This window comes from Haliotis cracherodii, unplaced genomic scaffold, assembly GCF_022045235.1.
Source record: "Haliotis cracherodii isolate W230 unplaced genomic scaffold, xgHalCrac1.p SCAF_9, whole genome shotgun sequence".
Lineage (NCBI taxonomy): Eukaryota > Metazoa > Mollusca > Gastropoda > Lepetellida > Haliotidae > Haliotis > Haliotis cracherodii.
The window spans coordinates 1924774-1952243 of NW_027266343.1; the positions used below are offsets into that span (position 1 = coordinate 1924774).

The 27470-nt window shown below is 40.5% G+C and overlaps 1 protein-coding gene across 2 annotated transcripts in view; it reads right to left on the reverse strand.

Moving 5' to 3' along the window:
• Positions 1-1191: 1191 nt before the first annotated feature.
• Positions 1192-27470, reverse strand: part of LOC139452164 (exportin-7-like) — a 41527-nt gene continuing 15248 nt past the window's right edge. For both annotated transcript variants that reach the window (XM_071233516.1, XM_071233515.1), the window contains exons 9-30: positions 26094-26167; positions 25517-25636; positions 23896-24042; positions 23128-23300; positions 22590-22647; positions 21833-21965; positions 19583-19688; positions 17892-18027; positions 17492-17565; positions 17238-17382; positions 15454-15610; positions 14809-14876; positions 12958-13046; positions 11982-12089; positions 11341-11423; positions 10576-10630; positions 9694-9853; positions 8984-9122; positions 8414-8574; positions 6751-6849; positions 5835-5962; positions 1192-5611 (exon numbers count right to left, since the gene is read on the reverse strand). In XM_071233516.1, coding sequence (XP_071089617.1) covers positions 5500-5611; positions 5835-5962; positions 6751-6849; positions 8414-8574; positions 8984-9122; positions 9694-9853; positions 10576-10630; positions 11341-11423; positions 11982-12089; positions 12958-13046; positions 14809-14876; positions 15454-15610; positions 17238-17382; positions 17492-17565; positions 17892-18027; positions 19583-19688; positions 21833-21965; positions 22590-22647; positions 23128-23300; positions 23896-24042; positions 25517-25636; positions 26094-26167 — 2525 coding nt within the window. In that variant the 3' untranslated portion in view covers positions 1192-5499. The remainder of the gene's footprint in view (positions 5612-5834; positions 5963-6750; positions 6850-8413; positions 8575-8983; positions 9123-9693; positions 9854-10575; positions 10631-11340; positions 11424-11981; positions 12090-12957; positions 13047-14808; positions 14877-15453; positions 15611-17237; positions 17383-17491; positions 17566-17891; positions 18028-19582; positions 19689-21832; positions 21966-22589; positions 22648-23127; positions 23301-23895; positions 24043-25516; positions 25637-26093; positions 26168-27470) is intronic.

A 27470-nucleotide genomic window follows, 5' to 3' on the forward strand; every position in this document is an offset into this window, starting at 1 on the left:
CATTGACTTCGCCAAGTCAAATCACTGCATAACCTTCTTCAACAAATGTTTGATCTCGTGCCCCCTTCATGCTGTATGCACGCTAGCACCGTGGCGTTGTCTGTGGCTATCAATACTGACGAGTGGTGCAAAAGATGTTTCCACGCTTGGCCTGCTTGGAAAATAGCTCATTTCTAGACAATTTATGTGTAACTTCTTGTTTTGGTCTGACCAAACCCCTTGAACTGTGACGTCGTTCATATGAGCGCAGCCTGACGCGTCTTTGGAGAGGTGATGAGGTGGTAATCTGGGTAAATACCCGTGGCGCTATTGATATGCCAAATGGTAAAACGTTCAATTCAAACCTTTGACGTTGACTGCAAAGCATTGGTGCGATGGACAAATCGGGTAAATGGGAACCTGCAGGCAAGTGTCCTGAAAGACGAGACTGACTCTCCTGGTCTGAGAGAACTGCGTAGTTCCTGGACTGATTCCGTTTGAAACTTGGCGGGGCGCACTAAGTGGTCTTTGTCGAGTACTTTAGGTCTATTATCATGCGCATGTCCAGAGTGTTCGTTTTTTGTACCAGGAGAAGAACTCTCTTGTAGTGTCCGACTCCTTTAATGAGGTGGGTGTCGTGTCTGATGTTTAGCCGGATGTTTGTTAAGTTGGTAGAACTCCTCGTCAATGGTAGATGTGTGGACGTCGTGTCCTCTAGCATGGGCGATTCCTCCGAGAGAAGGGCAAGTTGTAATTTCTGCTAGTAGAACCATTTAAGTTTGTTTGTATATTTGTTGTTTAACACCGCACTCAGCAATATTCCAGCTATATGACGGCGGTCTGTGGACATCCGAGTCTGGACCAGACAATCCAATGATTGACATCATGAACATCGATCCCCGCAAATGGGATACGATGACATGCATCTACCAAGTCAGCAAGCCAAGTCAGCAAGCCTGACCACCCGATCCCGTTAGTAGCCTCTTACGAGCACAGTCGCCTTTTGATTCATGTTAAGGTATGTGTACTGTTTGCAATATATCTGTTGAAGAATATTTTCAATATTAGCATATGCAAAATTCATAGACCTTAAATATGGATGCAAAATTGTATATATAACATTGACTTACCAGACGTCCATATGCCTTTCAAAAACAAACTTTCAATACAAAAATGCAGAAATAGAAAACAGAGGCAAAGTATATCTTTCAACTATTTATTTTTCCCCAATTTTTGTACTCACACACACACCTGTAGTACTTCATGAAATTGTGGTTGTAGGTAGGACAAGCATCTTGCTGCACCATTTACACCTGTCTCGCTACTTCACAATGACAGCACATAGATAGCACTTATCATATACAAAAATATCCCAGCAATCCCTCTTATACCTCTCCATCCTTTCAGTCCCCATGAGTTCAGGGACCTGTCATCAATAACTGGTAGGTGGGAGACTTTTCATGCACAATGAGTCATAAAATAAGATGACACTCCCAAAATGAACATGTACAAGAATTTATAAATGCACCCTAATTGCATATCCACCTGGCCCTTACAAATCACAATATTTCACACTGAACATCAAACATATTACTTTAACAATAAAATAACCGTCAATGCACCTTTTTATGCACCAAAGTGCATGTTATATGTTATGACTATCTTGTTCACAACCCCAATTCCCTCCAAAAGGCACCACTATCTTATAAATGACAGGTCCCAAAGTTTACAAAGGGATCAAACTCATTCAGTATCATAGATTGCACTGCACACAGTAGGTTAAATACTGTAGCACCACCTGCTAGGCTGCTTGATGAAAACATTGCCTTTCTTCACACAAACCTTGCCTTTGCTGTACAATTGTCATATATTTACACCAAATACTGATCTGTTGTTGATATTATTATCCTAGAAATGTGACGAATAAATCATATGTATTAGAAAAGGAAAGAAGGAAACTCTTCATAAAGCTATATGGGTTCCAGAGAACTAATAAGGCCACACATTTATATTTTTCGTTTCACGGGCCTGCCGCCTCTACTGAAATGCAGCTGGTCTAAGAAATAAATTAAACATAAAAATATTTTTTCTTATTCCATGTCTGCATCACTATCAGTGATTCAAGGAGCCAGCTGCAGTTTTAACTTCACGGCAGAACGACTTTCATATGAATAAAATAAATTTAAAAAATTCTGCGCATAATATTCAAATTTCTTTTTTTCCAAAATATTGAATCTGCTATAGGGGGGTGCGCATTATACATGGGTGCACACTATACTCAAGAAAATACAGTAAACAAATAATTGCCAAAGCTAATTTTTTTATTTTGACTGACCTTGTGTGGAAAAGCTGGAATAAATCTGTGAAACATAAAACTAAAAAGGTGTGGCCCAAAGCAGTCCATTCTGTTGACAGGGATATCAAGCCAAAAGGCATGATTTGCACATGCACATCCACCAGCACTGTGTTCCCTCTGTGAGAATGAACTAGTCTGGTTCTGCCCATGTATGTTAGAGGACACTATGCCAGTATTCCTGAAGACTGATCTAGTAATATCACACAATAAAATTCTTGTCAATCCTTTCTTTACAGCATTCCTTAAAGAACACATACAATATAAGTTCTCTCTGATTTTGATTTCAATAAAACTTTTCAAATTTCATTCTTTCATTATATTTACCATATCTTAAATGCAAATAATAAAGTTCTTTAATCTTTTATCCAAAATGTAATTTACCTAGAAACAGCCTTTCTTTGAGAAGAACAAAGACTTGGATACACTTAGCGAGTCGTCAAAACTTCAAGAATTGGTTGTAAGGAATGCATAATAACATTAAGCAAATCTTAGAACTCATCAATGCAAAATATTTTGCTTCTAAAGCCATTTTAAGCTGATATAATAAACATGTCTAGAACTGCACCAGCGTAATTAGTACTGAATAATGAAACAGCCATGAAAATGTCCAACATTATACATGAGGAAGGCTGGGTGAGTGTCCGTATGGCCCCAAACATGTGTACCATGTGTCAGTTTAGAAATAACCAGAATATACCCAAAACAAAAATTACTTTATTTCGAATATAAGTAACAACTGGAAAAGAAGCCATGTACGTGTGTAACCATCGGAAAGTATACTACTGAAAAAAAAAGTTAAGTATCACCTAATTCTTTAACTTAACCTATTTTCAGTAGTATGCAATTCAACAAAACCACTTCAGCAGTAGAAAATGCTGTTACAACAAAGTCTGGCTTGAATGTCATTAACACTGCTGCTGAAATAACCAACGGAGAAATGGAGTAGCTCGAATTTAAATAAATCAGAGTTTTCTCGCCAGTCTTCACCAAACTACAACTCCTTCCTTACCAATCACCACAAATATATATCCTCTTACACACACAGAACTCACATATCAATCACTAACATATCACTAATATTTCCTTCAACATTTGTCTATAAAGCCTATTGACTTTACCGACACAGAACACTCTACTCAGTTACAAGACAAAACACGACAACTGCAATAAATGGGCTACGATTTGAGCCCACAGTAGACATGTATAAGGAGAAATTCCACACCCCATCATGTGTCTGCAATCTCATACAATCAGATCTCTTACTCAGATACAATGACCCTCGTGGTGACGATCCACAATGTTGCATCAGGTGAACTTTCAAATCAGGCTTCACAATTCTCAGAACGTGTGAGCAATGCCTTCAGACCTGCATATCTGTATCTCCAAAACGATCTTAACCAATCAGTTCCAAATGTAAATAAGAAAAGCAGCACAATAATTTTGTGGATTTTTTACATCTTGTTTCTGAGTGCCATAACATCTAATATGAAGTACCTCAGATCTTCATGCAGAGAGTACATTATCGGACTACAAGATCTGATCTTCATGAGATTGTATGTGTTCAGACATACCTAAAACACCTTTTTTCCATGCACCGCAACAATTACATTTGGACTATTGAAGGAGCACAGCCTGATACAATTTTTCACACAAGTGCTTCAAGGAGCAGCTTGCCCAGCTTGACCCCTTCAAAAAATAATTTTAATATGACTCAACTAGATTTGAAGAGGAACCTACTTACAACCTACACATTGTAATATCTTGAAAAGGCATATTGGCAAGAAACCTTTGTTGATGGTGTTCACAAGGAAGTCTTTTGGACATTTAACCATTATTGATGGTGTTCACAAGAAAGGATTTTACAGGATTCTACCTTTATTGATTGGTATCGTATTTAATGGGCCTTAGGACATTTAACCTTCAAAGTGTTCACATATACGTCTTCTGGGTTAGCGCAACGACACTGAGACACATTCAGGACTGTATACAGATGCAGCAGGGATGTAGAATTTCAAGATAAGTTGCCAACTGTGATCGCAGACCTAGTGACCATCATCACCGTCAGAGCCCTGATACATAGGCCCTTGTTTGAGAACAGTGGGTCCAGTGAATGAGAACGGGGAAAATATCACACCAACCATTGTGGAGATTCAGCTTGACATTCCCGTACATCCAGAAGTTACACATACTAGTCAGTCTGCAGACAAATAGTTGGTAGGCTGATGAGGCAGGGACAGAAGAAGATTCAGGTTGAGAATATATCTGATATTGTGAAGCCATGTCTCAACTCTGTAATGGGTGCTGCATACACTGAGCGCTACTTCAACATAGTACTGTAAGTGGGCGAGTTGGGTTTAACACCGAGCACAGGTATGATGCCAATAAACCTGTCCCCAGGTTGAAAATGAATGGTCTATTGTAACGCCAGCCATGTTCTGAATCCAATGAACAGTTTGCTGCAAACACAAAGCACCAGCCTAACATAGAACTGTCATCGAGCAGAAGATCCAAGGGAGGTAGTCTCATAACAAGACGTGAGTGTTAATCAGATGCTGCAGTTGCTGTCGAGATCTCAATATCAGCCTATTCTAGAGTGAGTCTGATTTTAGGCTTTTTTTAGCATTATTCCACTGGTTTTGAGGGACACTGTAGGCATCTGGTGAATCCAATGAGGACATTGGCTGGACAAGACAACACTGTCAGCGCCATGTCTCCCTTCCATCAAGTACCATCACATGTAGTTCATGGTAACCATACAAGCACCTGCTTATCTAAACCCATGTTCTCAAAGCAGCTAATACGACAGTGACATAATCAGTGGTTTTGATATTGCAGAAACTATGTCACACGGTTGCATCAATAATCATGATAATACACGCCACAAAGCTAAAATACAAACAATTCAGGCATGCCTAGTGACAGTTAGCACTTTCACATATATCAAAACCCTTTCACACCTCCAGCGGTCGGATATGGCAGCCTCAACCACCTGTTCAATTCAGTATTCCAGTTCCACCTGCTGTTATTGTCAGTTGTACTGTAAGCTGTAACAAACCTTATCCATCCAAGCACACAGCACACCCACTCTAGGATCACACAGTCTGTATATACATGTTTGTCTATATCCCATCCACACACACACACATGCACACATTCGCTCAGTGTTATCCATAGTTCATCATGTCCAGAGATGTTGAGGAGGATGAAGGGCTGTTGCTTAAAGCTTTCAATGAGTCGTTGACATCTCGCCGGAAAACTGATAAATTCTGTGTGAATCTGCAGGTGAAAAATAATGCAGGGCGGTGATAACCTACTTGCAATTACAGATTATCTACGAATCTACTCTCCACACCAAAGGCTCGAAACTTACAAAATTAATTTACTCAGATAATTCTTGAAGCTTTTGGGTTCGTCTCTAATATACTACTCAAAAGAAGTTAAGGATGAGCCTACTTTAGTGGTATATTGCACAGACTGCTGATGTTTTGTTCGTACATACCTGTCTCTATTTTTTGTGAGGAGAGACCTCTCAATGCCGTCCATGAGATTCTCGAAGCACTGCACCATGGTGGCCTGTTTCTCCGCGGGCTGGCTGGAGATGATACTCTCTCGTAGCTTGTTGAAATACTACATTCAAACAAGAGAAATCTCATAACTTTCTGTCATAATCAACAGCTGTAACCACGAAATCACTTACCAGTCATAATCTAACTTGCTTATGTAAATGAGTGAGTTGCTCACGGACTGGGTTGATGTGTGGATCGATACTCATGATGTCAATCACTGGATTGTCTGGTCCAGACTTGATTATTTACGGACCACTGTCATAAAGCTGGAATATTGCTGAGTGCGGCGTTTATCAAGAAACAATCTACTTAATCTCAATCAAACTCGTTCTGCATGGTCTTAGAACAAGCACACCAACTTTGTCAAAAAAGGAAAGATATTATGGTGAATAAGGTTTTGCCATTGTAGTCTTCATCCCCTGAGAGCAAATTGGGACTGAGTAGTCTTAAGGATGTTCAGAATATTTAACTTTCTCAAAGATAGTTATTTCTAAAATCTAGATCACATAACCTGACTTTCCAATCGAAAAATGAACTAAAACTTTCAAAATCTGGATTAGCTGCAAATTTCTTCTTCACTACAAATCAGAATGAGGTATGTACTGAACATAAAAAGGTATCAGTTGTCATGGATTTGATGAGATATGTTTTCAAGGTTTTTTTTCCAGATATTAAAGCTGAAATATTGACATGGTCAAATTCTCAGTATGACTTTATTGTGGCCTGGTCAACATAGCTTCTGTTCATGGTATCCGGATATCCTCATGATGAATTGCCTCTGAGTTTGTAACCAATGAAGTTTGACCAAGGCTTCATGAGCACTAAACATGAGGAATGTGAGACACCCACCTCTTCATTGAGCAGGATGAGACCAAGGAGGGGTCGTGACATGGACCACTGGTTGCGACAGTCTTCAAACATGATGATGTTCAACACTGTCGACAACATCTGAAACAGCAGATATACAAGAACCATCAGTGAGTCAGAAGACTGAAGTTTGAGTCATTATCAAACAGGTGTTACACAAGAATCATCAGTCAGTCAGAGAACTGAAGTTGGTGTCATTATCAAACAGGTGTTACACAAGAATCATCATTGAGTCAGAGAACTGAAGTTGGTGTCATTGTCAAACAGGCGTTACACATGAATCATCAGTGAGTCAGAGGGCTGAAGTTGGTGTCATTATCAAACAGGTGTTATACAAGAATCATCAGTGAGTCAGAGGACTGAAGTTGGTGTCATTATCAAACAGGTGTTATACAAGAATCATCAGTGAGTCAGAGGGCTGAAGTTGGTGTCATCATCAAACAGGTGTTACACAAGAATCATCAGTGAGTCAGAGGGCTGAAGTTGGTGTCATTATCAAACAGGTGTTACACAAGAATCATCAGTGAGTCAGAGGGCTGAAGTTGGCGTCATTATCAAACAGGTGTTACACAAGAATCATCAGTGAGTCAGAGGGCTGAAGTTGGTGTCATTATCAAACAGGTGTTATACAAGAACCATCAGTGAGTCAGAGGGCTGAAGTTGGTGTCATTATCAAACAGGTGCTACACAAGAATCATCAGTGAGTCAGATGGCTGAAGTTGGTGTCATTATCAAACAGGTGTTACACAAGCATCATCAGTGAGTCAGAGGGCTGAAGTTGGTGTCATCATCAAACAGGCGTTACACAAGAATCATCCGTGAGTCAGAGAACTGAAGTTGGTGTTATTATCAAACAGGTGTTACACAAGAATCATCAGTGAGTCAGAGAACTGAAGTTGGTGTTATTATCAAACAGGTGTTACACAAGAATCAACAGTGAGTCAGAGAACTGAAGTTGGTGTTATTATCAAACAGGTGTTACACAAAAATCATCAGTGAGTCAGAGAACTGAAGTTGGTGTCATTATCAAACAGGTGTTACACAAGAATCATCAGTGAGTCAGAGGACTGAAGTTGGTGTCATTATCAAACAGGTGTTACACAAGAATCATCAGTGAGTCAGAGGACTGAAGTTGGTGTCATCAACAAACACATACAGAGCAGGTAAACAAGTATAACAAGCGAATAGGAGCTGTAATACAACTTATCATCTGTAACATGTTTCAGTTCATTTACCATGTTTGCATCTATTAATTTTGTGATAAAACACCATTTTTGGTCAATTATCTGGGCATGTATACCTTGTCGCCAGACAAAGGAATGTTTGCTGTGTACAAGCTCACAACTTCCATATTGCCAAGCTGTTGATATTATTGACTTGTTGTAATATTACTGACCTGTTGTTTTGTTATTTGTTTGTTGTTTAACGCCACACTCAGCAATATTCCAGCTATATGACGACAGTCTGTAAATAATCGGGTCTGGACCAGACAATCCAGGGATTCATGTAATTGGGATACGATGACATGCATCAACTTATCCCGTTAGTCGCCAAGTATGGTCACATTTTACCGCAAGCATGGGTTGCTGAAGTCCTATTCTACCCCCGATCTTCATGGGTCCAGACCTGTTGAAATATCACCCACCTGTTGTAATATTTCTGGATGAAGCTCAAGTATTCGGAGGAATGATTCGCTGTCGGGAACACTGCCAGCACGGGTCTTCTTCTTTTTGACGGTGAGACGACGAAACAGATAAGTGATGATGTTGTCAAGTGTTGCACAGCAGCCAGTGCACACCATTGTATCTGCAACAGGATACAATCGTATCACTACTGGACTAGAGAATACAAGATAACATTCATTACTCCTAACCCATCACATTTGTTACCTTCAGTAATCAATTTACAGCAAACAGACATCATTTTACTCTGATGACCAGCTTTATTTTCAGCTGTTCAAGAATTTAAGTCACCTTCAGTAAATATAGTTTTTCAGCAATCAAGCCCTTCATAGTATGACAATTCAGTGATCAATATAGCAAGCAACAATCCATGCATTAGGCTACATGTACACACATCAGTCACAGAGCTTCACCAACCAATCCATCTGTGAGGCCCTTACGACCAGCACGTGTTGCTGGGGACCCACTCTAACCTGGATTCCTGAACGAGCCTTTACAATAAGGAAACAAATCACAATCATTCTCATACTCACCAAGAGCAGTGAGGCCCTCTGAAATTGTGGACAGAATGTAGAGAAAGACTTGAGGTTCTAAGTTGCTAATGAATGACATATGATCTTGGGCAAGACATTCTAGAAGACCGTAATAATTCTGGCTCAACTTCGGGAAGTCCTGCAAGACAATGAAATATTATTAGGTTCATACTCCCAATCCTATCTTCCATGTAGTGAGTCAGTAGGGTTTTCAGTCACTTTCTCAAATAGCCCTGCAACAGCACAGCAGGGCACCAATTGCATTACAATCAGATCTACCGATAAACAAAGATCTGAGGACATCCCATTACAGGTTTCAACAGAAAGACCTTTCATGAATTTTGACCAACCAATGAAATGATGAACAAGAATTGGACATTAGCCAATCAAAAAAAAAAGACAACTTTCATGAGCTGTATGTCAGTAGTTTCGAACTGGCGACTTCAATTCAGCTCTACGAAATCCTCATGCAGCAAGTACTGCTCGTGTCGGGGTACATTGTATAAGAGATTTATTACCCTCCAAGGAAGGCGACACAGTATTTAATCAAGATCACATGTACCAATCTGATCTCATCATTTTGACATGGAGGTCCATTATCTCTGGATAGGAAACTTTTATTGACATACAATTGCATTGTAATTTTCCTATCAGTCAAAAATACAAAATTGTCAAACATATTGTTCTCTATATGAAAATGGAATACTTACTAGCAAATCATTCTGTGATATTGACAACAGCAGCTTGACAAACATGCCAAGGGCGTTGTCAAGGGCATCATCTCCATATAGACGGAAGACACCAAAATTGACATAGTTCCCACAAAGTGCTGCCTTCAGCATTGAGAAACAGATGGAGATACCTTTCAACATGGCGCTGGTTAAGGAAATACCTCTTGAAACAATGTGATTGTCAAACACATATTAGTGAATGTACTAAAACTGCTAATATCCCCTGTGTATTCCAGTGAATAACAAAAAAGTGATTAACATGATTAATGACTATCAATTCATTCTCATTAAAATCACATCTTTTGGATAGGTGGGTTTTTGTGCCAATTACTAGAATTAGATGTCACCATCCTAAAATGATTCGGCTTCATTTCTTTACAAACTTGATTTCAACAAAAGAAAACACATAGGACACAAGTACTCCTTGAAATTGTACTCCCTTTTAGGTGTAGATAGCATGGCACTCAGAAATAACAGGACGCAAAAAATCTCTACAACAATATGGCTGCGCAGACCTTATCATTTACATTTAGAACTTTCCATTTAAGTTCATTTTCAAGACAGAGACATGATATGCCGATCGAGAATTGAGAAGCCTCTATGCTGATTGGTTGATTAGAAAGACCACCTGACACAACATTGTATGGATGTGTTTTCAGATCTACATGCAAATAGGTAACTGGTGTAAAGCTCAAGTACAGGTCATACAAGGCCGAGAATGTAATACATGATTGTGTGTAAGCAATTCTTAAATATATACATGACTGGTGTAACTAGAAGAACATTGTCATAGAGAACAAGATGGTTCATTGCTTCGATTACTTACAAACGAATGAAGTCAGAAACGAACAAAAAGGATATTTTAATGGGTAGATTTGATCTTTGGCTATTTCTCCTATTGTGAGTATTCTTGACCCTGAAAAAAAATCAAAAACAGAAGTCAAGTCAAGCAGAAAAAGTTTCTAAGCAAATTGATTTTGTTTTGAAATGTAGCGTAGTACTCTTGATAGTTTGCATCTAAAGCTGTGCTCGAGACCAGAAGAAATGTTACTCAAGGACAAGTGGTGAAAGCTGCAGACTGCATCAACCTTCTGCATTTTGGGCAGATGCTCTATCCACAAGAACATGGAAGGCTTTCTCCGGACAAATGCTCTATCCACTACACCAAGGACATGGTGACCGGGAAGATGCTCTATCCACTTGACAATGGAGGCAGTCTCCGGGCAGACGATCTGACCACCACACCACAGAGGGGATCACCGGGTAGCTGATTGATCAACTAGACCATGGAGGCAGTCTCCGGGCAGACGATCTAACCACCACACCACAGAGGGGATCACCAGGTAGCTGATTGATCAACTAGACCATGGAGGCAGTCTCTGGGCAGACGATCTGACCACCACACCACAGAGGGGATCACCGGGCAGATGATTGATCAACTAGACCATGGAGGCAGTCTCCGGGCAGACAATCTGACCACTGAACCATGGTGGCTGTCTCTGGGGAGACAATCTACCCAATTGACCACGGAGGCAGTCTCCAGGCAGATGACTTATCAACTTCATCATGGATAAGAAGCAAGTGTATGCACAGTACTGTTTGGAGCTACCATGTCTGTATACCTACCATAAGTAACTATCATTTTACTGACTTCCCTGACGAGCAGAATACCATTGGGTGATGACACATCAAACTGAAGCCTCTGAGATCTGAAGACATGAAACAATTAATTAAAAAAGCAAGACAACATAAACAGTTACTCTATAAGAGAAAATACACATCATACAAATTTGTAATTACAGTCTTCAGATACTTCCTCTTGGCAGATGTGACCATTCTGTCATCTGATGACGCCAGTAAGTAGTTATTACTGAATCAAGCAGGGGTGTGGAAGTATCAAACTAGGTGAACCTGTCCCTTGAGAATTAATCGCTAACATATCACTTGTCCATATTGACCAAACATCAAACAGTAGTTATCATAGTTGTGTTGCCCGAGTGTAACATGTCACACAAGCTCACAGAAATACATGCCTCAGTTACCATAAGCAAAACGTAGGACTTCTGTGCATTATTCACTGCAGTAGAGTTCATGTATACCTGATGCCCAAATTCAAACAGTAAATACAGCTTCATTGGGTAATCACACAGTGCTCTTGAACTATTGTGTTTTTGAATTTTTTATGCATATTTGTAAGCAAGCAGTTGAGGCGATTTATTTTGTCTCTTCATACAAATAGACTGGTAGAGTTGTTGTGGCTCCATTACCTGTTTTGAGCTAATTCTGCCATGAGTTTCAGCACTGGTGTTGTGACAGTAGGGTCGTGGAACCACAGTTCAACGGCTCGCTGCAAAACTGGAGTGTATGTTGGATAGCTACATCTTGCTAAGGAATACTTTTGAAACAATAATTATTCTTTTACCACTTTAAAAGAGTTCATAAAACTGTAGGTGTTTCCATAAATTAATTCCATGAATAGTGAATGAGTAAGTATTGTTTATGCCACTTCAAGAAATATTTCAGCAATATCACGGCGGGGGACACCAGAAATGGGCTTCACACATTATACCCATGTCAGGAATCAAACCCGGGTCTTCAACGTGACGAGCAAACGACTTAACCACTAGGCTACCCCACCGCCCCTCCATGAATAGAATCAAAATGTCACAGAATCATATATACATGCTTCAAACAATAGTGAGTGAGTGAGTGATTGAGTATGGTTTTACACCGCTTTTAGCAATATTCCAGCAATATCATGGCAGGGGACACCAGAAATGGGCTTCATACATTGTACACGTGTCGGAAATCGAAAGCTTTAACAACTCGGCTTCCCCGACTGCCCCGCTTCAAACAATAGGTCAAAACCATTTTATAGGCAAGAATGCAGAATACTGACACCAGCTGCCATTTTGGTAACGGACATGCACAAGCTCCATTTCTGGTAATGGTTTTTTTAGTTTTTTAGACATAATTTTTTGTCACCTTGCTAAAATAACGGGGTTTTGGGGGGCTTGCTCCTAACCCGGACTCTTCATGAGTTCTGAATTGGGAGCTGGATACATAGTTTACCCAGGGCCCCACGAGGCTCAAGTGTTAGTACGGAACTGAGGTAACGGGGTTTAGGGGGGAATGCTCCTAACCCGGGCTCTCCATGAGTGCTGAATGGGGAGCTGGATACATAGTTTACCCAGGGCCCCACGAGGCTCAAGTGTTAGTACTGAACTGAGGTAACAAGGATACATCCAATCAAACAACATCATGTAGCTTGTCTTTGTGTTGAAGGCAAACGCTATTCCCCTCAAATCTCTGGCCAGACCTATCAATGACCTCTGCAAAGACAAAAAATTCTAAATATTAGGACGTGCAGGTATTGAAATTGATACACAGTTAACACATGCCCTCCAAATAGATATGGAATACCACAAAACTTCATCTGCTTTGATACAAAATAATAAGACATGCTTTTGGAATGTAACAATATATCAAACTATCGAGATATGGCAATTGTTTGCCCAAAGCTTGTACTCTATTGACAGGAAGTTAAAAACATCAGATCTATTGTCAATAGTACGGATAACCATCAACAGTTTCAATAGTCATATTAGTTAAAATAAAACATAAATTATGCATCTGAAAATTCACTTTCTACAGTCTAAATTTCAAATCTGCCAAGTGTTGATTAGATAGGATGACTACAACTACAGATTAGAGTTACTTCCCTTTGGATTGAGAAGCGATGGAGGAAAATGGCCAATTTTGACATTGTCAACAATACTTTATTCATTTTCATTACATTGATTGATGTCATTATCAAGCATTAAATCTGGATTAAAACTATCACAACTGCGTGGGAACTATTGAAAACAATCGAAAAGTAAAGTAGCCCCAACAGTCATTCCAACATGCATCATGATGCACAAGGCAAAAAGCCATAATAGGCTTGGTTCTCAGACATCTCCAACATCCTCATTAAGTCCACCACACGTTTCGTTTTTATTTCCATTTTCAAAACAAAAGAATCCTTAAATATTCCACATCTCAAACACATGACCCCCGCAGTGAAATGCTACAATACTTAAAATACAACGTGATCCAATATGGCACGTAGTTACTTCCGTTTATATGCGCATCTCGTGTTATGGTTATGGCAGCCATAGGTGATGAGTGCCAGTTTTGCTGCATGCAAATTTTAATAATGAAAACATGACGTTTTATGGTGAGTTGATGTGATTTGCTGATCAAAGCATACACGATTTTGCCGAAATTAATCTAAACAAAATTGAATGCAATCTTGGATAAAAGTAATATCATGGATTACAAACATAAGTCCAGATACACAATGAATACTTTTATAGCCCGATAGTTAATAATAGGACTAACTTGCGTACTTCAGTATGCATTTGCTGACATGCTTCTTCTGGTGTTGTGTTCTCACTATAACATCTTTGCATCTTTGTATTTTTGCATCTTTGTATGCGAGTATTATGCACACACTGGTTTTGGTTTGTTTGTTTGTTGTTTTACGCAGCACTCAACAAAATTCCAGCTATATGTCGGCGGTCTGTAAATAATCAAATCTGGACCAGACAATCCAGTGATTGATATCATGGGTATCGATCTATTGGGATATGATGACATGCATCAACCAAGTCAGTGAGCCTGCCCACCCGATCCAGTTTGTCTCCTCTTTCGACAAGCATAGTCGCCTCTCACGGCAAAAATGGGTTGCTGAAGACCTATTCTAACCCGGATCTTCACAGGTCTTCAAAGAAGTCAAATATTGTATTCCAGTATTTCACTCATCAAGGAATATGTTCATGTAGGGAGGCCCTTCCCAGGTTGATTGTACAGAACTGTTTCAAATTTCAGCTTTATCTCATAGGGCCAGAAAAGTCATGGGTGACATCCTAAGCAACTAGCCATGCCTCAGACAAACTATCTGGTGACACAGTACCCATTCCATACTCATCAAGGCAGCTCTTCAGAAAAGCATAGGTTGAAGTGACAAGTGGCATCTACAGGGTAGCAGACCTTCATACAGCCAAGAGTAACTCAATTTTACATTGACAAAAATTGTAATTTCTCCCATACCTTTGCGCCTTCAACATCCATGGCTGATGTACCATTAGAAAGCAGATTCCCCACCGCATCAAATGCAGCTGAAACCAAATTTAAGTGAGCAAGTTAATATGGTTAACAGTAATTTATTTGCCTGTTTGTTAGTTTGTTGTTTAACACCGCAATCAGCAATCTTCCAGCTATATGATGGCAGCCTGTAAATAATCTCGAGTCTAGACCTGTTAATCCAGTGATTGATATTGTTAGCAATGGTTCGACATCAACCAAGTCAAGAAATCTGACCTCCCAATCCATTTGGTCACCCCTTACAACAAGCATAGGTTTTGTAGACTCTAACCCAGACTCCCAGACCCATTTGGTCACCCCTTACAACAAGCATAGGTTTCATAGACTCTAACCCAGACTCCCCGACCTCCCGATCCATTTGGTCACCCCTTACAACAAGCATAGATTTCGGAGACTCTAACCCAGACTCCCCGACCCATTTGGTCACCCCTTACAACAAGCATAGGTTTCGTAGACTCTAACCCAGACTCCATGACCACCCGATCCCCTTTAACAGTTTAATTTGCTAAGCATACAAGTGACCAGTTCTACTTGAGGGAAATATGCACTACACGAGACATCCAGGAAATACAAGTCAACAGTTTTCAGTACCTGTAAGAGGCATCATGAACTGGTCAAACTTCTCCTCGTCTTCCCCCAGGTCCACCAGCAGCAGACGTCCCAGGGCTGTGTAGAACGTTGTGCGACATCGCATGTCTGCCACTGGACTACTCCCAGCGGTGATGCCCAGAAACGGGAAGTGCTCGCTCTGCCAGAACAAAACAGTCAATACATGATTTCACTCATCAATTATGCATCAGCTAACCCTATCAGTCCACTAGTCCAGCAGTCAATATGACATTATCATCTTATAGTCGAAATCTTGACCAAATTTCTATGTTCATTTAGGAGTAAACGTTCGTTCATTCATTTGTTGTTTAACGCCGCACTCAGCAATATTCCATCTCTACATATGTATGTGGCTGCAACACGTGTCAGAAAGAATTTTACAGTTTTCTGTGTTCTAATATGTCCCTTCGTGAAACCACTTACTTTTGCAGCCTCACAAACTCTACAGTACAAAAATATCATCCCCGAAGTGATCTTCACAACTTGCAATATTGGAAGGAAGAAATATCAGTGAGCTAAGAATCCTTGTTTGTGATATGTTATCCCTAGTATAATTCAAAGGACCAGCAAACTAATGAATGTACTGGTATGTGCCAGTCCAGTGAACCAGTAAATTTAGAACTGAACGGACAAACCTGAGCCTGACCACCTGATTGATTACATTGCCTCATAAGACATGATTAGGTTGGGGTTGACAGTACATGGGCTACACTGGAAAGCCACTAAAAGTTGGATGATACACTGATGCATCACGATTTTTTACTTCTCAATACAAGCAGAGATCACAATTGCACACAAAGTACCTGAAATTTATTCTGTAATAAATGTTACACCAAACACTCATAACTAGTGAAAATGAGTAGTGAAAATGAAAATAATTTCATCCATTGTGCCATACTTGACACTTCCAACTGTTTAACGTTAGTGTGCCAGGTATTTGGCCATCCTGTTTATGAAAAAGATGGCTTACTCACCACAGATAAGAGCACATGAAAGTATCGTGATACATATCAGATCATAAGCAAGGTATTGTGATACTTATCGGATCATGAACAAGGTATCGTGACACGTATCGGATCATGAACAAGGTATTGTGATACGTATCGGATCATGAACAAGGTATTGTGGTACGTATCGGATCATGAACAAGGTATCGTGACACGTATCGGATCATGAACAAGGTATTGTGATACGTATCGGATCATGAACAAGGTATTGTGATACGTATTGGATCATGAACAAGGTATTGTGATACGTATCGAATCATGAACAAGGTATTGTGATACGTATCGGATCATGAACAAGGTATTGTGATACGTGTCGGATCATGAACAAGGTATCATGACACGTATCGGATCATGAACAAGGTATCGTGATACGTATCGGATCATGAACAAGGTATTGTGATACGTATCGGATCATGAACAAGGTATCATGACACGTATCGGATCATGAACAAGGTATTGTGATACGTATCGGATCATGAACAAGGTATTGTGATACGTATCGGATCATGAACAAGGTATTGTGATACGTATCGGATCATGAACAAGGTATCGTGACACGTATCGGATCATGAACAAGGTATTGTGATACGTATCGGATCATGAACAAGGTATTGTGATACGTATCGGATCATGAACAAGGTATTGTGATACGTATCGGATCATGAACAAGGTATTGTGATACGTATCGAATCATGAACAAGGTATTGTGATACGTATCGGATGGCACAGTTGGTGTATCATCCCAGGCGTACTACCCACCGTGTGGTTATTCAGCATGAACTGTACAGCTTCCAGCTTGACCAGCTTCCGGACACTGCTGTAGCCCACGGACAGGTCACTTAGCAGCGTCAGTGTCTTGGAGATGATCTGCTCACTTCGCCCCCAATACTTCAAATTAGTTATTCTGAAACAAACACACAGATCACGGTAAGAAACATACAAATGCGAACAAGTCTCCCATTACTCAATGCTTACGAAGTAGAAGCAACTACAAATAATGTTTAATCACTTACATTTTGCCGATAAATACACTAAGCACCATTGGTTCATCACTAAGGCCAAGAACTTCCGACAATCTCCGATACACCTGAAAAAGAAGAAAAATTAAGACTATTTCCACAGGGAAACAAGAACACATAGAGCAGGGTGTTCATTATTTACAAAATTTGGGGGGAAAATCATTAATTTGGCCAAAATTTGGATATTGTTGTGCTTATATTTGGATTCAAATTTAAGGCCTTTCTTGACATTTCATAAAAATATTAAGGCCATTTCAAGGCAGATTCAAATTTCAGGCCTTTCCAAGCCTGCTTCAGGTGTAACGATTTTTTAAGGCGGATTCAAGCTAACGGTCTGTTTAACGGCGGGACCAGGCTGACTGCCAAATGTCAACCTGTGCGAACCTTGACCTACCTTTGATGTTTTCTGGACCTGGTCACCCACATATATTTTCCTGAATTGTTCAAAGAAACTAAGTATTGCTATGTCCAACTTCTCACAGCCCCCCTGGGTTAACCTGGAGTCTGTCAGGTTCATAAGTTGGAGCACTCTGAAACATGTGGAACCAGGGTATGTAGCTCAGTAGCAACCAACTAGGGTGGGTTTCATCTAACATTGAAATATGACACAATCTGGTGGTTCTTAACTTCTTTTGTGTTGCATAGAAATACACTCTGCTTGGAGCAATTCTTTAGTCTTGTCATTGCCTGGAGACTTTTAACATAGGGAAATTTATTGTTGAACCAGAGGTGAGGTGAGGTGAAATTGGTTTTAACATCGCGTCAAAGATTATTGCACTTATATAGCGACGTGCATGCACGTGTGTGTGTGTGTGTGTGTGTGTGTGTGTGTTTGTTGCTGCTTGTACTAGTCCGGACTGATGCCGAGTTATAGTGCTAGCTAACTGAGATACCATGCCGCAGTTTAACATGAATACCCCACTCAGACACAGTATACTGAGACTCCGAGCCGACCAGTCCTTGTTTTAGCCCCTTAATGCCAAGCGCCAGACAGGGTAACAACAAGTACCATCTTTTTACGTCTTTTGGTATGAGGGGATCGAACCCTGGACCTTCCGCTCTCCGGGCGGACGCTCTTCCACAAGACCAAGGAGGCGGCTCTTGTTGAACCAGAAAGTAAATTGAAATGCCAACATAATAGTTGTGATGTTAGTTAAGAGGTACTGACAGGATTTTCAAAACATTTGTGTGACAACACACGAACCTCGCCGACACAGACTTGTGTTTGCAGTCTCAAATCATCATTACTTACAGTGAAAACAACTCATCAAAAAGAGTCTTGGTAAGTGGTCTCAGCTTAACAATTTCAATTGTGGCGTCTGGTTGATGTATGTAATGTGGAATGTAGTTTTACGTCATGGATGTGTATTGATGTGATATCAGAAGCATACAAAGTAAGAGAAAAAAGGGTGTTGGAGTCCGATTAGTGGTAAACAGGAAAACAGGAAAACAGTAGTAAGTGAGTGCGGGTATTAGGCCACTTTTAGCAATAGTCCAGCAACATCATGGCATGGGATACCAGAAATGGGCTTCACACATTGTACCAATGTCGGAAACCGAACTTAGGTCTTCGGCATGACAAGCAAACGCTTTAACTACTAGGCTATCCGACCGCCAAAACTGGATAATGGGACACCACAGTATTACTAATATACTCCAACACACTTTTCAAACAATTCATATTCACAAAATCTTGTGTTCCAGGTTATTGGATAAAAAAAGATAACAAATTTCATTACTATTTGTATCATTTAACCTAAAATCTACACAGATATTAATTCAAAAAGGGTGTTTCTTTTCGAAATTAGCAAAAAAGTTGAAAAATGGGAATGATTTTTGTCTCGCTTTGTTATCTCCCCTTTATCCATGACCACAAAATGGAGGTGACTGGCAATGCTGAGTAATATTTACTTTAGTCAGTAGAAAATAGGATCTGCATGTACAATCTGTGTCACCAGTGTCAAACACTTTAGCTCCTATATATCGCTATACAGATGCCTTTATCGCAATATATTTCAACAAAATGTTTTGGCCAATACACAGCCCTAATGGACAAGTCAGTACTATGAGAGTCATGCTACTCACCTACACACAAGCTCTCCATCCATCGCATCATGTTCATCTGTACTTGCAAACGATACCCGCCCCCCTATCACAGAGCCAATTATATACACCAACCATGTCAAGCGGCCTGTGGAACAACAATGCATGTATTAGCTTAAAATATCTTCAGACATGTCAAAAAATATTTTGGAACCACTAGACCATATTCATTAGGGCAATCTATTTTTCATCTAGTCTAGTAAAATATATTGCTGCTTAGGCTAAAAAAATAATAGTCTTGGTTCTCAGGCACTCCCCGCATCATCACAAAGTCTGCTGCATGTTTCATTTTTATTTCCCTTTTCAAAAACAAAAAAAATTCTTATACTTAAAAACAATGCGTTCCAATATAGCACACAATTACTTCCCTTTACATGTGCACTGCTTTACTGCGCATTTCGTGTTATGGTCATGGCAGCAATAAGAGTTTGTATGCTTGTTTATATAGGGAGGCCCTTTGCCAGGTTGATGGTACACAACTGTTTATTTGGTTACATAGTAGTTTGAACAAGCAAAAAAAACACCTATATTTTCAAAAGTCATTGCTCGAGGACCAATTCTTTTATTTATATAAATAGCCCATATATGAATATCAAAACCTACTTCTGACTAATGGACTCTAAATGCTCCAAAGGAGGTGAAGTGAAATGGGGTTAAACATTGCATTTAAGATTAATTCACTTATACAGTGAAGAGAATGAATGGGTGTGGCTACTTGAACTAGTCCTTACAAATGCCAGTTTTTAATTTCTAGCCCATGGAGATACCATGCCGATTTTGACTCCACTCTGGAGCTTAACTCCGAGCCACCCAGTCCTTGTTTTATTCTCTTACTGCTGAGCACCAGACAGGGTAACAACAAGTACCATCTTTTAACATCCTTTGGTATGACACAGCAGAGGATCAAACCACCAACCTAAGGAGGTGGTCAGACTCAAAAGCTAGGGCAGAGACTGATACTGCAGTCAGCATTATTCCAGCTGTCATGGCAACCTGTATACCATCCAGTCTGGACCAGACCAGACCAGACCAGACCAGACCAGCATGACAGCACAAGCAGTCACCCATGGCATCCATGTACCATAGCACGCAATATGCCAAGTTAGTAAGACTGACCACCCTGACCTATTTAGTCATCTTTTAGGACAAGCTGGGAACCTACTTTCCCCCCAGAATCATCATTACTGATTCAATAATGTGCAAACATCAGCAGACATAGTCGTTTTCGCTTCTGTGTAACAAGTTTACAAAAGTTTCACTGCTTAAGCATGAGAAACAGAGCAACTCCCCCAAAACATCCGTGAAATGTTCAGGGAGTTTTCATTAGTGCTGAATTGAACACCATTACAGTGATATCACAGAGTGTCAGTTTGATGTGGGGAGGAGTGATATCACAGAGTGTCAGTTTGATGTGGGGAGGAGTGGTATCACAGAGTGTCAGTTTGATGTGGGGAGGACAAAGTGATGCAGATCCAGGACGTATACGACTTAATTGAAACCACAAGTACAATATGGTGCTAACAAACCAAGAAACATGATGATCGATTTGAACTCATGATCATAGGTTTCTAGTAGGATTAAGGCTCAAAAAAAAATATTCTTGGTTCTCAGGCACCGCCGCAGACAGAGTGTAGAGCCACTCACCCTCTTGCCCATGGCATCCATGTACCATAGCACGCAATATGCCAAGTTAGTAAGACTGACCACCCTGACCTATTTAGTCATCTTTTAGGACAAGCTGGGAACCTACTTTCCCCCCAGAATCATCATTACTGATTCAATAATGTGCAAACATCAGCAGACATAGTCGTTTTCGCTTCTGTGTAACAAGTTTACAAAAGTTTCACTGCTTAAGCATGAGAAACAGAGCAACTCCCCCAAAACATCCGTGAAATGTTCAGGGAGTTTTCATTAGTGCTGAATTGAACACCATTACAGTGATATCACAGAGTGTCAGTTTGATGTGGGGAGGAGTGATATCACAGAGTGTCAGTTTGATGTGGGGAGGAGTGGTATCACAGAGTGTCAGTTTGATGTGGGGAGGACAAAGTGATGCAGATCCAGGACGTATACGACTTAATTGAAACCACAAGTACAATATGGTGCTAACAAACCAAGAAACATGATGATCGATTTGAACTCATGATCATAGGTTTCTAGTAGGATTAAGGCTCAAAAAAAAATATTCTTGGTTCTCAGGCACCGCCGCAGACAGAGTGTAGAGCCACTCACCCTCTTGCACGGCTAACTCCATGCGAGTATTCCCGGCAGCTACCAGGTCCTGGTATCTTTGTGCTGAGTCATCAAACATCTGAACCAGCAAAGCACACGTCTTCTCATACTCGCACCTCCCTATCGTGGATAACTGAAACACAGACAATCATAGCGTAGCTGTAAACCTATGTAGCTCAGTACTAAGTTACTGTACATGGAGCAAACTCTCCCATTGTAATTGACTTGTGAAAAGTGCAAGTCGGCTTCTGGGCAAGTGTATGTGAAATACATGCATTGTCAAGTTTAGAAGGTCTTAATTTTTTTATTTATCGTGAACTGTGTCATATATACATCATGACTATTAATAAAAGACGTCAATTGAATTTATTCCAACACCTTGAATTCCAGCTCTTACTTAGACATCTACCTACAATGAGAAGATATTCCATATGGCTAAGAGTGAGTGGGTGAGTGAGTGAGTGAAGGGTGTGAGTGAGTGAGTGAGTGAGTGAGTTAAGGAGTGAGTGAGTGAGTGAGTGAGTGAGTGAATAAGTGAGTGCAGCTGTAGACATAGAACTTAACATTGATCTATTGCTGATTTCAAAAGTTGTACAAACTTAAATTACTTAAATTACAGGACCAGCATTTATTTAATTACACTTGTCCTTAAATAAATGCTCGACACTAACACTGGTCTGCTGGTCAGAGTGTATATACTTTCTTAATTACACTTGTCCTTAAGTACCCCAAGTCCATCAACTCTGACATCACTCACTTGTTCTAGCTGCTGACTGATCATCCCATGGTCATCCAACGGATCTTCTAAACCCTCTCTGCAACAAACAATTAATTATTTTCCATTGAACGCTGTCTCAAACCCCAGTCCATGATCAGACACACCACAGCTAACTTATTTTGTAAATGAAATCACACAAGGACTGGGCAAACCTATGGCTGATAGCACAATGGTGTCAGAATCCCCAGAAATACAAACACATCAGAATACATCATTTCAGATAACAACTGTCTGTCAATGATAGGCCAATCGTGAAGTTCCAGGCAAGAATTGGCCTTCAGCAACACATGCTTGTCATAAGATCAGGATCAGGTGGTCAGGGTCCCTGACTTGGTTGATGCATGTCCTCGTATCCCAATTGGATTGTCTTGTCCTAATATGAGTATTTACAGACCGCCATCATATTACTTGAATATTCCTGAGTGCGGCGTTAAATAAACAAACAATAATTGCCAACACCTTTCACAATGTTACTTCGTTCACATAACCACCATGATTCCCCATGACAGGAGCTCACCTTATGACGACGTGAACAGACTCGAGGCGTGAGCTGATGTATGCCTTGGTGACCTCCGGTGTGTACGTCTCCAACAGGTGGGGCTCCGACGCCTTGACGTAGGGGACTGAAGCCACCATCCTCTGCCACAGACTCAGCAGGTAGTGGACACTGTTCGGGGCAAACTGCCACATCTGTACCAGACAGTGCAACACATCAGACAATCTATTACTCCAATATGGTACCTCTCTGCATGAACATCTGACAAAATTCATTTTTTATTTTAACGAAAGGAAACCCACACAGAATACAAATTTTCCTTCAACGGAGTGAGTGAGTGATGATGCCGCTTTTAGCAATACTCCAGCAATATCACGGCGGCGGACACCAGAAATGGGCTTCACACATTGTACCCCTGTCGGGAATCGAACATTTTAACCACAAGGCTATCCCACTATTGAGTGAAGATGCCATGGCGTTGAGCATGTGTGGGGGTACTTTGTTATGCCTGAAAGGCTATCTGTCGTGTCAATAGCATCAGCCACCATGTTGGGGTAACAATGACTCATAATTAGCCAAGTCAAAAATAATCAGCCCGATCGTTAAAAAAACATAATAATTTACCATTATAGTTGGTACTAACAGCATGCCAACAAAGGCTTTGTCCTGACAATTCATGTACTTAAGTTAGAAAAAAGAACTGATAACACATTTGCAGCCTAAAATAATTAAATTGCGTAACTAAGGCTTGGGTTACCCCTTAGTATCTGGGGTTTCAGTATGTCTTACCTGCAAACTAGTCACTGTGAATTCCGCTACAAGTTTGATGATTTCGGAGTAGTTATCAACTTTGACTAGTTCCCCCAGCTGGTAATTGGATTTCAGGCGAGCGAGGAGACGGCAGAACTCGTGGTAATTGCTGGGGTCAGACAAACCCTGGAAGAACACAAGCCACTCCCATTCAATTTATGAAGTTTTCCTACAAAAGCTCAGCTTTCATTCTAACATTCTACACAACAGCAATATATCCACACACACCTAGAACAAAGTTAAGCACCACTTCCGACATATTTCTATATATATATGATGGATTTCTGGAGATTAGAACACGCACTTGCAATTTGATGACATCATAAATTGGACATTATTTTTGAGAGGGAAATGTCTAGTGAGTCATTCCCCATAGACATGATAGATGTAGCTGGGCAACATTGATAAACGCAATGGCCCAAATGATCGCACCTAAAAGTGAAGAGATATGACAAATGGTATTAGGAGTGAGTGAGTGAGTTGGGTTTAACGCTGCTTTAAACAGTATTCCAGCTATATCACGGCATGTCAGCTTGATGTGGGAGGAAAGCCCGAAGTGATACAGGTCTCAGATGTATACCACTTCGGTGAAACCCACGAGCACGGGTATGGTGCTGACAAACCTAGAAACATAATTGGGGCGAACTGGGATTCGAACCCACAATCATAGGTTTCTGGCATACTCTAAGGACGCAATTCTGCACAGCGAATCGCGGCGCCTTAGACAACTGGGCCACTCGTGCCCCCAAATGGTATTAGTAGAAAGGTACAGATAATCGACAATTTAAAATGGGAGTTGTCCGACATTCCCGAGGTTGGATTGTAATCAGGGAGTCATTATTATTTAAATACGGGTAAATATCCTTAAAGCTTGTACATTTTTTTCACTTCCTTAAAGAGGCTGTACCTCATGTTGATATCTCAAATAAGAACTAAATGACTTGTGGTCTTTGTTTAATGTGCAATAAAACACTGCGGCGTTTTATTGTATAATAAACAACTCCAACTCGCCATTTATTTTTTAAACAAAATAGTCGTCTTGATTCATACCCTGTATTAGCAAAGGTTGTTCTGATGTGACCCATAATACGATGTCCCCAGATCATTGTTTAGCGGAAACGTGCACAAAGACGTGATAATGAGATTGTTCCAAAAGGTCCATGGAAGTTCAGGATGTAAGAAAACAATAAAGGAGTGCAGCCCAGCTTGTGCCCAGGGCCTTGTTCCACAAAGTAATATTAGCGCAAAGACTGCCGTAAGTCCATATTAAAGTATGGGCATCTTAGCGCTACGATTGCAACCCATCAACCCAACAAATACCATGCATCACCGTCTAAAAAGGGACCCCACATATGAAGCGACCCCTGTGTACAAGCATTCAAAAACCGAAGCTAATTAAAATACCCCGTCTATAAAGCAAATCAGAATGAAGCACATCACCAGCACATACAGGATCCCTACATTTGCAATAATAATGAGTTTGTCTTCCACAGAAAAAATGACATCGTACATTGAAAAACAATACTTGGAACCATAAGGTTCCTTTCAAATCCTTCATGTTCTAGTTTACATATCAGTAAGGATTCCTTAAACCTGCTACCTGTGGATTATCTAGAATTCCCCTGACCCCTCGGACAAGGCTGTTGAGGAACTTGGCTCTCTCTGTGTTGTTGAACAAGGACCTCCTTACAGAGGCAATCTGCACAAGGCAAGACAGGGCCTGCAAACAGAAAGTTAGTTTGATACATACACAACTTGTAAACATGGCATCATTTAAGAACCTTCAATTTCAGTTCATTAGTTTAAGGATCTTCACAGGGCAAAACTGTACGAACGTCAGAGCTGGTGACCTCGATTTTTTCCAAAGTTTGCAAACTTTCTGAGTTCAAGATTAAAGCATCTAAATGATCCAAAACAACACTTCTGAATTTATTCATGCTAGGGAATTACAAGGGGTTTCCCCAAGGAACATGGAAGTGGTCCATCAGTGTTTATGGCATTTCAAGAATACCTCTTCATGGAACACTTATGAACATCACAATGTGTTGTTCATGTGCTTGTCAGTCAGTTTCACGTTCACAAGACTTGCCTCTCATCTAATGGGATAGTTGTAATAGAGTAAACTGCATGTTACATTATGACCCTTGGGTCAACTCAATTAAGTCAGAACAGCCTACCATTGGTGACAGGGATGTGGGTAGACCAGAGTACAAGTCAAAGAAGAGCTGAAGTGTGCTGAAGTCTAGGAAGGCTGAAATAAAAATGTTCATCAGTGTCAAAAATGAATTGGTTATTACAGAAATTGATCCAGTAGTATATGAACCTATTTTGTTAAAAGTCTTAAAATGACAATCCAATTGTTTACATATTTCATTGTGATTGTAGAAATACCATGTTCTCTCGTGAATGATGCACAGGGATACAGGCGGGGCTAGTGGGCCCACATTACAACATGTCTTGTATAGACAATACCTGTTCCCCAGTATTACATGAGCCTGTTTCCCGGTATAACAAGTACCTGTTCCCCAGTATTACAAGTACATATTCCCAAGTATTACAAGAACCTGTTCCCCGGTATAACAAGTACCTGTTCAACAGTATTACAAGTACCTGTTCACCAGTATTACAAGTGCCTGTTCACCAGTATTACAAGTACCTGTTCACCAGTATTACAAGTACCTGTTCACCAGTATTACAAGTACCTGTTCCCCAGTATTACAAGTACCTGTTCCCCAGTATTACAAGTACCTGTTCACCAGTATTACAAGTACCTGTTCCCAGTATTACAAGTACCTGTTCCCCTGTATTACAAGTACATGTTACCCAGTATTACAAGAACCTGTTCCCCGGTATAACAAGTACCTGTTCACCAGTATTACAAGTACCTGTTCACCAGTAATACAAGTACCTGTTTCCCTGTATTACAAGTACATGTTACCCAGTATTACAAGAACCTGTTCCCCAGTATAACAAGTACCTGTTCACCAGTATTACATGAGCCTGTTTCCCGGTATAACAAGTACCTGTTCCCCAGTATTACAAGTACATATTCCCAAGTATTACAAGAACCTGTTCCCCGGTATAACAAGTACCTGTTCCCTAGTATTACAAGTACCTGTTCCTCAGTATTAGTTAGTGAGTGAGTGAATATGGTTTTACGCCGCTTTTAGCAATATTCCAGCAATATCACGGCGGGGGACACCAGAAATGGGCTTCACACATTGTACCCATGTCGGGAATCGAACCCCGGTCTTCGGAGTGACAAGCTAACACTTTAACCACTAGGCTACCCAACCGCCCCTCCCCAGTATTACAAGTACCTGTTCACCAGTATTACAAGAGCCTGTTCCCCGGTATAACAAGTACCTACTCCCCAGTATAACAGGTACCCTTTCCCCAGTATTACAAGTACCTGTTCCCCTGTATTACAAGTACCTGTTCCCCAGTAATACAAGTACCTGTTCCAAGTATTACAAGTACCTGTTCCCCAGTATAACTGGTACCCGTTCCCCAGTATTACAAGTACCCGTTCTCCTGTATTACATGTACCTGTT